The sequence below is a fragment of the Chelmon rostratus genome, chromosome 7, assembly GCF_017976325.1.
Source record: "Chelmon rostratus isolate fCheRos1 chromosome 7, fCheRos1.pri, whole genome shotgun sequence".
Lineage (NCBI taxonomy): Eukaryota > Metazoa > Chordata > Actinopteri > Chaetodontiformes > Chaetodontidae > Chelmon > Chelmon rostratus.
The window spans coordinates 16674782-16691129 of record NC_055664.1 but is presented as its reverse complement, the minus strand read 5'-3'; the positions used below and the strand labels follow the sequence as shown (position 1 = coordinate 16691129).

General features: G+C 44.3%; 1 protein-coding gene across 2 annotated transcripts in view; it reads right to left on the bottom strand.

Moving 5' to 3' along the window:
- Window positions 1–16348, bottom strand: part of LOC121608830 (Down syndrome cell adhesion molecule-like protein 1 homolog) — a 97223-nt gene that overhangs the window by 68002 nt on the left and 12873 nt on the right. For both annotated transcript variants that reach the window (XM_041940218.1, XM_041940220.1), the window contains exon 3: window positions 11663–11809. In XM_041940218.1, the coding sequence (XP_041796152.1) occupies window positions 11663–11809 (147 nt within the window). The remainder of the gene's footprint in view (window positions 1–11662; window positions 11810–16348) is intronic.

Sequence of the window (16348 nt, the reverse complement as noted above, 5' to 3'; positions counted from 1 at the left end):
GTCATTTATCCTCATCTGTCCTCACTCAATCAACCCCACTTGGATGAACTATTAGCTCATTACTGTATGGCGCTCTGCTATAGCCCGGTGTTTGTCTGAAGATGTCAGAAAGTGAGAAAGTAAGAGAAAGGACTGGAGGTAGCGGCGGCGCGATGGAATAAATACCCGTCTGTTTTCCCCTCAACAGAAATAAACAAGGCGTTCACTTGTCAGCCTGCAAGAGAACGGCACACTGTTTATGCAGAGGAAAAGAGACACACACACACACACACACACACACACACACACACACACACACACACACACACAAATGGCAAATCTGGAGATGGGTGCTGTTGGCGAGTGAGTGTGCTTAAAGAGGGACACAAGTAAAAAGAAGAGTGTGTGTGTGTGTGTGTGTGTGTATTCTTGACACTGTCAGAAGCACATGACATGTAGCCCTCCCTCTGGATGGCTGTGGGCCTAAATTATAGTACGTACAGCAACTTGCAAGCATTATGAGTGTCACTTCTCCTGCTTTGATCTCCAACATTACAAGAAAGTGCATCATAAAATGTGGAAAACTCAAGGCCACTGTTCAGACACTTTTCTTGTGGCTATGTGAGAAACTGAGTAGTGACGTGTGTGTGATTTCTGGAGACCGATGCATCACACTTGGAAACCTAAGTTGGTTTAAAAATGGTCGTGTTCCTCTTCGGGGATGGTGGTGGAGTCTTGTGTTTCGCAGGACAAAAGAAAAATACGTTTGGAGGGCGAAAGAGCGCCAAAACAAATCCGTTCAGCGCCCGCACTTTGTGTTTTCTTCCCATTCTTCCTATTTTGCAGCCTCTGCTGTTGTATTTGGGGTGTTTAAGTGTGCAAGCGGCTGTGGCTATTACAATACATTTCATTTTGCAGAGAGGCTGCATCTGACATACATTGTATTTTCAACTTGGCAGCAGAGATGCAGTCAACAAGGATGAATGAGCTGTAGTGCGAGCACTCAACTGTCAATCTGTGCTCAAACACAAGAGCTTTGTCCACGAGAGCGAGTGGGGGGAGTGTGTGTGTGTGTGTGTGTGTGTGTGTGTGTGTGTGAGGCCGACTCCAGAGAGAATGTATCAAGGCTAGAATGACTTTCAACTGAAATGTATATGAGATTCAAATTACATTCGCTTTTTCCTCTACGCTCTCCCTTCCCGCGCTGCTCTCCCCCTTCCTTTGTCTTCTGGGAGCCTTAGTCAGCTAAGCTCAGATGTAAAAAGATTTTCTTCTCTCCCTGCCTCTCTCTCTCTCTCTCTCACACACACACACACACACACAAAAACACAAACACACACACATATTCCTAGTCAAAGGGCAGCTGAATGTAGGTATGAACACTTGTGAAATTGTATGTAAAGGAAATGTTCGGGAAGCATGCGTATTCGCTTACTCGACGAGTTCAATGTGTTAAATACCAAGCTGTCGCCAGCAGCTGGTTAGCGTAGCTTAGCGTAAAGACTGGGAACAGGGGGAAACAGCTAGCCTTGCTATGTCCAATGGTAACAAAATCCATCTACCAGCAACTCTAAAGCTTACTGATTAACACATTACATTTAGTTTGTTTAATCTGTAATAAACTGAAGTGTAAAAACAAGTTTTGTTGGTTTTTTTTTGGTTTTTGGACTATTTCTTGCCAAGGAAGTCACTGAAAGTCAATTCCACGATCAACTGTTTTCAGTTTAGACTAAGGCCTGATACAGCTCCTTCCCCTGTGCCATAGACCTCCATAGTTGTCCAAAAACTATTAATAACACACCAGTGACTCACACCATTGACCTGGACAACATGTTCCATCATTACCACGAACAGTGGCACTGTAGTTTATTTTGAGTCAAGCCCACATACGCCGTCCCGCTGCTGTTCAATACCGCAGCAAAACTGCTGCTACCACAAACCAATCTTTAGGTTGGGATGCAAACATGAAAGCAAGCAAATGATAAGGCAATTACATTGTAATTTAGCTGTAATTTCTGTGTGTGGCAACGATTGCTATTCATGCAACATATCACAACTGTAAAGCACAGGAAGTGAGTAAGGAGTGAGCCATTAGGTTGACTCAGAAGGAGATGAGAAAAGGAGGTAAAAAAAAAACATGGAGGACTCCTCACAAGACATGTTTGAAACTCGCATCGCCATTTTCAAACAATGTCTCCAGCGAGACAGAGTGAGAGGAACAGAAAACTTGCATTGCCCTGGGCATTGCAAAACAATGGCTATGCACATGAACAAAACAGCCCCCACCCCACCACACCAAAAAAAAAAAAAAAAACACCACAGACTGCACTTTCAAAATACCAAGAGCTAAGGTACAGAAAGTGAGAGCGGCGCAGAGAAAATAAGTAGGTGAGGGAAGAATAGGAAGAGGGCAGGCACGCTGAAAATAGCAGAAAGGGAAGGAAAATAATGATGCAAAACAAGAGGCGGTCAGGTGGGCCTGATAAGCGCTTGAGAGGAATAAATGTCAAGTCAAGCAGTAAGAGAACCCTAGGAGGCAGAGGTAAAAGAGAAAGTGAGAAAGAGAGTGCATTTATGATGCAAACAAACCAAATAAGGGAACACGGAGAACAAATCTGAAACTGTCGACAACGGATCAGAGCTACTTGCATCATTTTGTCGCAGTCGCTAAATAAAAACATAATGAAAACTTTTACGAACACTATCGGCAAAATAACCGCTACATGTGTTATACTCTGCTGACTTCCATGAGCTATTGATGTGTGTGCATATGTGTGTGTGTGTATGTGTGTGTGTGTGTGTGTTGGAGGGAGGGCGCTGGCCGTGTATGTGCTGACACGCCGGCATATGCCTTCTGGGTGTCCTCAGGGCATCCCATACATCCCAGAGAGCCCATTGATTAGCTATTAATAAAGCACAGAGATGCCGTTGCTCACAGGGGAGGTCAGCGAGGACTCACACACTCACACACACACACACTCACACGCACACACACACACAGGCAGCTACACAGTTTAAAATGAGGTTAGGTGAGGTTGGAGGGAAAAAGTAGAAGAAAAATTAAAAAAAAAGGAGTGTCAAAAGGGAAAGAGAAGAATTGAGTGGGACTCAGTGGGTAAATTGTGCCAATCTATTTCACCTGTCTTCTGCCCACTCCCCTACCGACTTATTCTACCTCCATCTCCCTGTCCTCCTTTCACTTTGAGGCTTTCTATCTTTCCCTCGCTGCCTCCGCCTGTGTCCATTGTAGGCTGCATGTCAGCGCTCCGCCGGCTGTCTCCATCCTGTCTTTGATTAGCGGTGATCTATGAGGCCGATGAAAGAAATGAATGAGGAGAAGTGAGTGAAAGCAGCGGCGGCGCTGAAGGAGTGAGAGGAGGTGAGAGGAGTAGCTCCTACAGCTGATAGATATGACTGTGGTCAAGTCGGGACACATCCCAGCGCGTGAGAGAGACACCGATGCGTCAGACGGGACACGTTTGCATCTCTCATTCCTCTTTATTTGCTGCAGTTTTCATCCATTTTGTTCTTCAATCCACCCTCCTCCCCTCCCAGCTCCACCTCGGCCACCCTCCCTCACACCTTCTCTCCTTCCCTAGCATGTACATCTTCAGGTCACGGGTCATTAAGTCAGCTCCAGAGGGGATGTGTCTGAACAGGATATCTCTCATACCGCCCTGCCCCCACCGCGCTGCTAAAACACAAATACGCACAAGCACATGCACCAAACGCGGCGGTGCACCCAAACGTGCAAACACTGGATTTTTTTCGCTTATGAACGTACACAGTGAAATGATAGACAAGCTGTTTGGCCTGTTGGTCCATGCAAACACCTTGACGTGTCAAGCCTCAGGTTCAGGGCCAGGAACTGATGTGGGGTCACGTTAGGTTGTGCAAAATTCCAGACATTGGTCCAAAAATTGTTTAAAAAACCTGTTACTACATGATAGTATGGATATATTTACGTTAAATTTTGGGAATATGTATCATAATTTCTATACAAGCTTGACAACTTCCTCGGATGTTCCTGAAAATAGGAAACCAAACCATACTCACACACTGATACAACAACATATAACGTCTAATCTTGAGATTTTTGGTAGCTACAAACAGGGACATGGGCCAGAAAAGGCTGAAAAACAGCCTGCACTATGTTCAGTGACAACAGGCAACCAGAATTAATAGTATATTTAAATAAACATGTACAAAGTATTTTTTTTAATAATATTGTTGGTAAATAAATGCAGTAAAATAATATCTGCAAAGATACCCTGAGGGGTTTTTGACCACTAGTAGCAGTATGCAACCATGTCTTTAGGAGTTCACCCCCGTTTTGTTTGTATTGTGCACGCATGAGCACATTCTGCCGTTGGTTTCATGGCATTCTGCTGATTAACAGTCGGTGGTTATGTGCAAAGAAAGGTAATGAAGTAGAAGACTGCGAGCTAGTAAACATGCATGCAAACAAATGCATGATTTAAAGCCTTTTTTTTACTTTAAATTCGCTTTGAAAATGTTTTATGAGGAAAGAGATGCACTGAAAATATTTGTGAGGCCTTGAGATACACGCAAGAGGATTTGCAGATTAACACTGAATGTAAATACAGCGTTTCTTTTGCTAATAAGAAAACTCCACAGGGCAGCAGGCTACACCAGCTTTATTGACTTAAAGGTTTTCGAAATAATTCAAATCAAAGAATGATAGAATATCATGCATGCCATTTAAAGCTAATCGGTTCATATTTAGTTGCAGCTGTCGTCCATATTATCAAATAAAAGTGTTGAATGAATGCAGAGTGTTGAATAACGCTGTGCATGTGGATGTTTTTTCATCTGCATCTGCAACTGACCACCAGAACAACTTATCTTTAGGACACAAATTCAAATTTTAGCTCATGCAGATGTGACAAACACTCATATTCTGGCAAATGCTTGCTTGCAAATTCATACACACACACACACACACATGCATGCATGCATGCATGCACATACAAATGTACACAAACACAGACACACTTCTTCCCCATGGTTGCTGTGCACTGTCAAACAACATTAGATTGCAAGGCAGTGTCAGTGGGATAATTAGAATAACACATCCACTGTATTCTTCATTATGTGTGTCATCTTCACTTACTGGCTGTGCTTCCTCACTGACACCACCCTCCTCCCCCAACACGCCCCACCCCACACACACTTTTACCCCACCCTACAAGTGATGTGCTTTTTAAGGCAAAGTCGTGATCCCCATTAGTGACGGCCTCAAGTATAGATCTGATTGTCTGAACCCCCATCATGTATTTTTTCCCCTAATTAGTTCCTTGGCCTGGAGGAGGAGGAGGAGGAGGAGGAGGAGGAGGAATGCAGCACTGATACACAAAGTTGAGGCACAGCATCACTGTTTGAGGAAGAGGGTGTTGGCGAGGAGATCATAGTGCGTGATGAGTAATGCTCTGACGTCGGTTCTGCATCTGGCAAAATATCTGACATTCTCGATTCACGATTCTGTCTGCTGGCATGTACTTACACTACTATTGTAAGCATACATGCAGGAGGATACGAGGCAAGGCACGTATCCATCCAGTCAGAAAGATGCAGACGCACCAGCGCGCTGCAAAAACAGCGAGCAATGATCTCCCGCACAAACAAGCGCATACATGCAGCGTAAATTAAAAGCATGTCGGCCTGCAGGTCAGAAACAAACGGAAACGCACGGGCAAATTCACATGCATGCACTCGCGCGCACCTTGGCTGCGTGCGGTTAATGAATAACTAACTAGCAGAGAGGAAAGGGAGCCATCTTCTCTGAGTAAGGCCAAATGAATTCGCCGAAGCGCTATGCAAATGTTCCCTGGGCTAACGAGACTGCCTGCATGATTGGAGTGCCATTGAAATTCTCCTCGTGCACAGCCCTCTCTCACTTCCTACCTCCCTCCCTCCTTCAATCTCCCTCCATCTCTCCCGCCATTTCAATCTCTACCCAGAACATCCATGTTCCTGTGCATGTACAGAGCATCTATCTATCTATCTATCTATCTATCTATCTATCTATCTATCTATCTGAACATTTATGTCTCAGTGTATCTTAAAGGCTACAAATCATCATTTGCTTGTAAAACTCAAATCATGTCAAACACCCAGATACACACTGCAGCCCTATCAGTGCTTGGACAGCAGTGAATGCCCCTGTGTCTTGCTCTCTCTCTCTCTCTCTCTGTCTCTCTCTCTCTCTGTCTCTGTCTGTCTGAGTAAAACACACACACGCACACGCGCGCACACACACACACACACAGACACACACACACAGACAGACAGACAGACAGACAGACACACACACACACACACACACACACACACACACAGACAGTCCGCTCAAACAGAGCGCGCTCAGAGTTGCTCTGCACCTGTTCTCTCTGTAAAACATCCAAACACGAGTGCTGAATAAATAACCCAACCTAACACGAATCACTGCCAGGTTCACACATGCGCACGCGCACACACACACACACCACAGCCCATAAACACACATCAATAAGTAAACACCACCTATTTCCCCTCCGCAGCTAGCCCTCACCCCCCACACCCCTGACACTCGGTGCAAACTGCTACCATTCTGAAGACAAACACACATAGATGCGCGTGATGTGTGTGATGGTTAATGGTCAGAACAGGGATGAATAAGGAAAGTCTAAAGGAGAAAGAGGGATGGAGGAGAGAGGGTAGGTGGGAGGGGTGGGGGGGCATTAAGCACTTGCCAGATGCATCTTTAATGGTAGGACACAGTGGCTTTAAAGCCCCTGGCCTCCTCTTCCTCCCTGGGGTGCTGGGGACAGCAAGAAAACAGAGCACACACACACCTCTCTTTGTCCATCTGCCCATCCTCTCATATGTCCTCACATAGTACCTACCAGCCTCATTCCATCATCCCTCCATCCTATGCCCACTTTGCCATCTGCATAATTTAGCATGTCATGCTTTTGTGCCACTTTGTCTTTCTTTTTCTGCCTATTCTGCCATTTTTTGTGCCTATCTGTTGTTCAATTTTGAGCTTTGATGGAGTGGAAGGAAAAGAAGATGCTTTGTCACTTCCTCCTAATAGGTGCCTCTAGAAAAGGACGGGTGAGCCAGGGATAAAGTTTGGATGACGGAGCGGATAGACAGAGGGGTAGGGAGAGTGTAGGGCCTCTGCAGAGTGGCCACAAAATGGAGACTGGGACAGAAGCTGCAGCAGCTGTGGTGACGCTACACTTCACAGAGAGAGAGAGAGAGAGAGAGAGAGATATGCAGTGTCTGTGAAAGAGAAGGGGGATTAAACAACCTCAATCAATGAATGCAAAAACACAGACGTCACACTCTTCCACACCCTCCTAACTCTCAATACTCCCCCTCTCTCCTACTAAATCAACCAAGCAGACACTCAATGAAGCCACAGGAACTTTTGAACAAGTTATGATTGGACGCACATTTTCTCTTAAAATGGAAATGCCTAAATGTAGCAGATCCTCTAAGATTTAACAGATTGGCAAAAGCGTGTATTTACTTGATTTGTTACTGTTATATGATTCACCCTGTCTGCGTTCTCTGCAACATTTAATGAAGCACTCAGGTGTCACCAGATTGCCACATTAATAATGTGATTCACATTAGCATGACGTTTGTGCCATATCTAAAGTCACAGTGTGTGACCTTTTACTGCACTGCTTCAGTTTCTGCATTCATTTCAACATAAGACAAAACAAAACATATAAAACAACTCTGTTTTCTATTTTTATTGTAGTGTTAGTCATAAGTCATGTTTTCCATAACTCCCAAGAGGCTGAACTGACTACAAATAGCACAGATTCATGAACAGGCCTGTTGAAAGCTCCAGACTAATGTTCACATTTCTGTATTAGCATTTTGAGAACAGTGTTTTGTGAGGATTTTTGCAGAAAAGAAAATTAACGTTAGTAGTGCACTGAGGTATATGAAAGATGATGCTTATGTGTATTATACTCAATTTGGAGGCTGATACTGTTCCTGATATTTGAGCATTTAAAAGAATCCAATATTGATTTATCAGCTGATTCATGACTATATGCACAGTAAAAATATACATTTGTAATGGTGGCACCGTGGTTCAATGCCTTTAGACAAGTCTTACTTATCTGGTGCAAATACGCACATAATGATAGACATATCTGCAATGAGATGATGTTTTCAGGTACACTGGCCCTGTCAATTCATTGGCCTCATTCTAATGTGTGCCACACATGCACACAGTGTCATCCACGAACCATGCACCATGAAATTTTCAAGCAGTCAGACAGAAAGAGAGAGAGAGAGAGAGAAAGAAAGAAAGAAAAGTGTTGCAAAGGCTGATCTTGTAGATGATTCATTCTCATGACAGTGATGACATGTATAATATCTGTGCTTAAGTGTACATAAATATGCAGCTATGTACTGTGTGTGTGTGTGTGTGTGTGTGTGTGTGTGTGCGAGTGCGTGTGCTGAGCCATGGTGATGCACTAATAAAAATCAGGCAGCGATGCATCCTCACACCTTCCTCATTCTGCCCGCCGGTTCGCACCCGTTACCATGGTGACCAGATAAAACTCACACTGTTTTAAGCTCCAACTGGAGGAGGAGATGGATACTAACAAAGTGACACACACACACGCACTTACACACACACACACACACACACACACACACACACACACACACACACACACACACACACACACACACACACACAGATAAAGTTCCCTCATACACATCCGTCAACAGAGCATCCTCTTTCAGTTCCTTAACTGACAAGCAAACAAATGCTAATTTTCTAACCAACGGCAACACCAGCAAACCATCAATTAAAAGCAGAGACGTGCTAGATAGAGAGATAGCAGGAGAAGGGGAGGTATAACAGGGGAGTAAAAACCAGGATAGCCTTGCTCTGTTTGACTGTCTGCCTGTCTATCTATCTATCTGGCCCCCCAACCCCCCGCCACACACACGCGCGCACACACACATTGCTCCATGAACGGGCCTCAACGCAAACAGATTTGGCTGTCAAATAGTGACACGACACCCAGGCAGGGTCGTCTCGCAGTGAGGCCAGCTGTCAGCAAACACCCTCCTGCCTCTTCATCAAAGCCCATTCAAACTCAGCTTTATTGACCAACACGCCGTCTGTGTGACATGTGTCATCCTGTCAAGCCAATACCTTGGCATACACTGTCCCTAATAAATGGCAAACCACTAGAGCATCTCAAGTGCTATCGAAAGAGAGAAAGCTGTACATGCCACCAGGAGCTGATAGATGGAGTGGATGGATGGATGGATGGATGAGGTGTGCGGTGGAGTGGAATGCGGTGGGAAGGGGTGCACATGTGCACTCAGTGTATGAGTACGTGTGTGTGTGTGTGTGTGTGTGTGTGTGTGTGTGGCCATGATGCTGACACAGGCCACCAGTCTGTACCAGGGAGAGAGAGAGATGAGAGGAGGCTTGGAGCCAAAGATGGATGTAAGGAAGAAGAGGAGCACTGTGTTACTAATAAGACCTATTCATCAGCCCTGGAGAGAGAGAGAGAAAGAGATAGAAAACAAAAAACTCTCAAACCTTTTCAAACACACACTCAGAGGATGTACAGGAGGACGACTACTTTCATTAAATATACTTGCAGTTAATCAGTTCATCATTTTGTCTATAAAATATCAGAAAATAGTAAAACAAACAAAGAAACAAAGAGAGTCTAAGGTGACATCTTCACATATCTTGTTTTGCTCAATCAACGGTCTACAACCCCAAAATATTCAGGTTACAATGATATAAAATAGAGAAAAGTCACAAATCGTCACATTGGAGGAGCTGGCATTTTTGCTTGAAAAATAACTGCAGTGATTAATAATTATAGTCAATAGTGACAATAGGCAATTATTTTTCTGTTTTTTTTTTATTGATTAATCGACACATGATTTCAGCTCTGAAATGTGTGTTTCAGTCTTTAGTGTGTTATATATTTTACAGAGCATTCCTTACATCTGGACATGATGAAAATCTATGAAGACTCTTCATTGTAAACTTATTTTTACATGAAATTATCACTAAGATACGATAAGATAAGACTTTATTTATCTCAAGCGGCGGAAATTCACTTGTTACGGCGGCAGAATAAACATAACATATTACAGCTTTATCATTAAAGCATATGAATGACTTGTCCTGATCAGCTTAGCCACACAAACCTGCCCATGAGAATATGTTTGTGTGTGCGTGTTTTACCGTCGAACAGTCTGGCCCGGTCTCACCACTCTCACACGGAGGGATCCGTGACAAGAGAGAGGGGAATCCAACAGCAAGCTTTATCGATCCAGACTGGAAACCCCCCTCAGGCCACACACACACACACACACACACACACACACACACACACATACACACACATACACACACACACACACACACACACTACAGCTGCGCTGGATCAATGAGTGCTCCCGTGTGAAGGACAGAGCCATACAAAGAGGCACACACACACACACACACACACACACACACACACACACACACACACACACACACACACACACCTCTTTACACACACTATTGAGAGAGATGAAAGGGATGCTCGGTATCAGAGAGCGAGATAAGGGGCAGAGGGAGCAATACGTATCATCTGACCTAAACAGTCTCATCTGACACCCTACAATTTGCCATTGGTCCACGGAGCAAATGTTAACACTGCACTGCACACACGCACACACGCACACACACACACACATATACACACATACACACATATACACACACACACTCACACACACACACACACACACACACACACTCAGAATGTAAGAGGCTCAGTTTCAAACTGATAATATTATTCCTCAGTCAAACATCAGATTATTTTAGCAGAGGATCAGATGAAGCAGAGAAAACAGCTCCAGAAGCAGCAGAGCCCCAGAGGTGTGGCTGCTCTCTTTTGGGTGACTGTGATGAGCAGCTAAACAGATCTATCACTCATCAAATTAGATCGCCCCCAGCCCACACACACCCCTCCGTCCTCCTCTCTCTCTCTCTCACACAGACACACACACACGCACAGCACACGTCTACTAATGTCTGATTTATCCCTGAAACGCAGCTCTTAACCACAGCAGTGTCAGCCAGTGAGTGAGATGCCAGGAAAAGGCCATTTCATCAGACTCCTTTTTTGAATGATTGGACAGTTTTTTTTTAAACCTCCCTCCATCTTCTCTCACTGACAAAACAGGGCATGTCAGTGACACAACTGAACCGATTAGTATTGATTGAGGGCTGTCAGCAATCACAGACGTGACAACAGAGGAGAAAATCTTCACCACAATAAAATCTGAAAGAAAATCACTTTTTTTTTTTTTTTTTGCTAAACTACTGACAGAACTGGGCATTCGTGGTTTGGGATTTATTGGGTCTAAAAATAACAGGAGAGATTTCTCATTTCTCTGAGGGTGTTCTCGAGTCCATTGACATATCGGGCTGACATTGGATCATTTGCTTTCCATTATTACCCAGCGCCTGACCAAACACAGGGAGCACGCACTCAGCCAAATACACTTCGCATGGTCAAACGGATGGAGTTTGCATTGTCGGTGCAGCGAGAGAGGCAGATTAGGACCGTAGCACAAGGCGGCAGAGGGGCTGACTATCATTTGCCGAGTTTCCTACCTGGGACGATGGAGACGGTGTCTTTCTCCCAGGACACCACGCTGACGTACTCCTGGACGGCCGAGGGGATGAGGCACTTGAACACGGCAACATTACCCCGCATGGAGCGCTGGTCGGCCACACGGACTGTGTAGGGCTCCCTGAACACTGGTGTGTGGAGAAAAGAGCTGGAGTTAGTCAATGGAGGGATGCTGGTTGGTGGTGATGGAGGTCTCAGAAAGGGAGAGTAAGGCTCAGCAAACCTTGTTCTTTACTTTTAACCAATGAAAAAGAAAGTCAATAACAGACAGTTCAGTTAGAAATAAAAGCAGGGCTGCAGGTAACAATTACATTGACTGATTGATTTATCAGAAAATGCTAGAGAATAGCTGAAAATGTCCCTCACAGTTTGCAAGACAGGTTTGTTTCGTCAAATCAACAATTGAGAACTCACATATATTCAAGTAATGATGATATGAAACAAAGAAAAGCATCAAATCTTCACATTGGCAAAGCTGGAACCAGCGAACGATTTCAGGCCATTTTAGGCCTTTAGGATACCAAACCACTGGTGGGTGGCTGTACCGTGCAACGCTGTACTTCAGCAAATTGAATGGTGGCAGTAACACTTGAGTTTGGATCAATGAGCCAGAGCCCAAGGGGATTTCTTCATGTTGTTATTTGTTCCAAACAGCAGTCAAACAGTTTCAGCAATGTGTAGAAGTAACAATTTATTCTCCTTTACTGCACATGTTGACACTGTCCAGTTGACATCCATCTGACCTGTTTAACCCATAGTAAAAGCAGGCGCAGGTCTAGCAAACAAATGCGCCTGGTGTCCTGTTTAACCACATTAAGCCGGCGTTTCTCTCTTTAGCCCCAGATTTGAAGTCACACTGTGATCGTAAGGAGGGCTGACACGGAGCTGCTATGAAGGGGATACACAGTGAGCGGCCCTTGGCCTTTTACAGAACAACGCCAAAGATGCTATGAGACGGCGAGGAGTGGAGGGTTGCTCACGGCCGCTGGGCCTGTCACATGCAGGCGCCAGGCGTCAAAAACACACCCCCTGCACATGGCATGCAGAGCACTAGGCTGTGAATCTGTGCCAGTGTACAGAAAGGATGGTGGTGATTAAGACAGGCTTAATGAGGAAAACAGTAGCCTGTAGCTAACCAAATTATCTCTCCAGTTAACTCTGTCACATTTAGATTAGTGAGAAATATGAAATGCTGAATCAGAGCATACACTTTCATTAAATAAATTAAGTAAAGTGAAATTAAATTAATGGATTATTTTGGTGGGGAGGAGAGACAGGTAGTTCAAGGGCATGCTAGCTTGACTGAATGAACACTGACCTGTGTTTTCTGAACTGAGCTGAGCTGAGCTGAGCTGAACTGTGCAGGCTGACCCTCCACCCTGATCACATTCATATAAAGAGGCGTAGCCAGATGTTGAACATATACAAAAATAAAGCATCTGACATGAGTAAGACGGAAGAAAAACAGGGTTGGAGTCTTAGAAAGGCTGATGTTGAGGAGTGTTTCTGGCATCACAATCGATCAGTGTTGTTCAACCAGGCCTCCCTTAGAAATGAGGACAGTAATGGCTTAACAATGTAAAACACACACACACACACACACAACACAGGGAGTGGCCCCACCCTCCCGCATGTTGGCTCTCTCCCCCAGCTCTCCAGTGATATAATTAACGCCTAGCCTGAAGGCCAGTTTCCTTGGTCATTAATAATGCTTTATGCCAGCCGCCACTGTCACTGGAACCCAGTGGAACCAAAGCCGATGTCCTTGTCCAAATGGTGGGGAGTCTTTCACCTTAAAGTCCGAGGTTTAATCTCCCAAGCCTTTGTCTGATTCCGTCCGTCACTTTTATGCTGTTCTACTTTTTCCAGAGTTGGTCGAACCTTGGACCTCTTCTCCTCTTCCTTCCTGACTTGTAAAGGAGTCACGACTGGAGCGAATTGTGGACTCTTCTGTCTACGCTGCTGCAGTGCAACCTTGCATCACACGTGTGACCGTGCCAAACACAGCACAGCGCCTCTCACACTGGTCACCTGACACGCAGGCCGCTAATGTGAGCTGAAGCCTCATTTGTAAACAAGTCAAAGCTAAAGGACAAATAATTCCAATCAAGTCCTCATTTCTATTCTTCATTCAAACAGCCCCGGCTTCTCATTGATGCCATCTACCTGCAGATCAATAGCCAGGATCGACTGAGTAGCCTCGGCCGAGACAATCCTTTCAATCTTTTATTTACTCTCTGATTGACCCTTCTGCCCCATGTCAATAGCAGGGAAAATCCCCAATGCCCACTGTGCCTCTCATAGAGTGCTTAAAATCAGCTTGACAGCTTGTAAATGTTCGGTGCGATGATGACAGTCATCGCATGTCGATTCAGCGGAGGTTCAGATCCGGTCAAGGTCACCTCAGGTTTGCGCCTCCTCTGCTTTGACCCCAGCTTATCCTACACTTGCTAACCTCCAGGAAAGCGTTGTTCAGCCACTCCTCTCCCCCATTAAAATCAGTCAAACAAGCCCTGTATGGCAACATGCCCTTGTACACAACCATGTAACCAGCTCCAATAAGAGGCAAGTGTTGTGATAGCATTGTCATTTAACACACGTTCCTCTTCCAAGATATGAAAGACACAGAAGGGGAAAAAAAAACATTACATATTCATTCTCTTAAGCCTTGTGACAGGATGCAAATGGTAGCCCAACAGATTTGTGTGTAAATTGCACTCCCCCTCATCGCATGCGCAGCAGAATCATTAGGATGTTACTGATGCCTGACTATATGCAGCCTGGTTGCCTAGGAACGAGCTAAAACATGGGTCTGGTGCACTGGGCGCACTGGGAGGCAAGTCTTGTATCACTGTCGCTTCAATAATTAACGACGGGGAAACCAAATACTGCATTTACTTATTCATAAAGCAAGCAGCAAAAAACACAGAGAGGGAGAGAGATAGAGGAGGAGAAAAATAATGAAACGCAGGAGAAATGAATGGAAGCAGGTTTCATTATTGAATGGATCGGACAAGAAAACCAGTCCTTATGTATCAGGTTCAGGGACCCTATTTGCTGTATTAGTAAGGAAATGTCAGCCAGAGAAAAGATGACGAGGGCAGATGGAGGAAAGGGATCTAGACACCTGCTGCCTTGGCCCTGGCATACATAGGTTTGTGTGTTTTAGTCAGGACAAAAGGGAGGTGAGGTGAGCTCGCCAAACAGGTGTCCTCATTTCACGTTATTAAGTTCGTGAAAGGAAGTAAAAGGTGCACAAAGTATGAAACACTCTAACTCAGGCAGAATGTTTTTCGAGCGCAAACAACTGCAATGACCAATTGCATATTCGTAAGGTGCGCTTTCATTTATAGAGTAAACTCCCACATCTGTCGTGGGGTCCTTTAACTTGTTATCAAGTCGGGAATGATTTGTGTACCCTAAAGAAGAAAAAGCGAGGGGAAAAATGTAAACGTGTTGGTGGGAGATGCTCAGATGTGAGAGGAGAGGGGATCCTTAAAATACAGTAAGGCCTTATTCCTGAGGCTGTAAATGCTGCCAAACTGCTCAATATGATGCGCACACACACACACGCACACGTACACACACACACACACACACACACACACACACACACACACACACACACACACACACACACACACACACAGTGAAAAAGCATTGCTTTAGGGGTTAGGATCCAATTCACAAAAATGGCTTAAAACTGAATCTTTTTGTCAGTGTGAAATTGATTTTCTCTGCTTTTTTCTTTGACAATACGAAGTTTCAGACAGATTTTTTTTTTCTGGAAAACTCAACTGATTGCCTTCCTTGTCCCTCTGAATGGAAGAATAAGTGGAGTTGATGTGTTAATTTGGGGATAACTCAGTTACAAAACTGACACAGGTACAAGTCCCTGTCTCCGTGGATGAATACAGTCACATGTAGGTAAACTCAACATTTATTTGAAATTATCAAACGTAATAAAACATTAATATACATGTAGTTCTTTAAACCAGACTTAAAAGGTGGAAGTTCAGCCAGCCAAGTGACTGGGATGTTAAAGAAAAAGGAATAACTACTGTCTACTGTCCTGTCAAAACGGACATCACTGTAGGCCTACATGAATAACATTCAGCTCAACACAGACAGAAAAACAGCTGTACAATATTAATTACCACTTGGGTGCATAAGAATCCATCCAACATAAATGCATGCTGAAGCACATATGGCACTGGCATAGGATGGGAGTGAGTAATCGAGTAATCACATGAAAGCTGTTTACAAGCAAAGACATTTTCAATTCATTTTATCATTTTGTTTATTGAAAGAATCAATTTAAAAAAAAAAACCTCACCACGGATTTTACATGTTTAGTCCATTTACCTCAAGTCGGATTGCTTCATGCATTGTTCATTTCTTCTAATAATTTCCCTAACTTCAATTCAACTAATTTCCATGTGGTATGACAATGAAACGACAGACTCTTGAAATGTACTTGAGTTGCGTAATGCATCACAGGGAACATCAAGTCTGCTTTCATTTTTGTCCTCGTTATCTAATTGTTGTGACAAATCAATCTGGACTTCAAACTGCATTACCATGTAACAGCAGTGGGGGGGGGGGGCTATTACAGACATTATGTTTGGCGTGATGAGGCACACAACTGAAACAACTCAGGAAGGTTG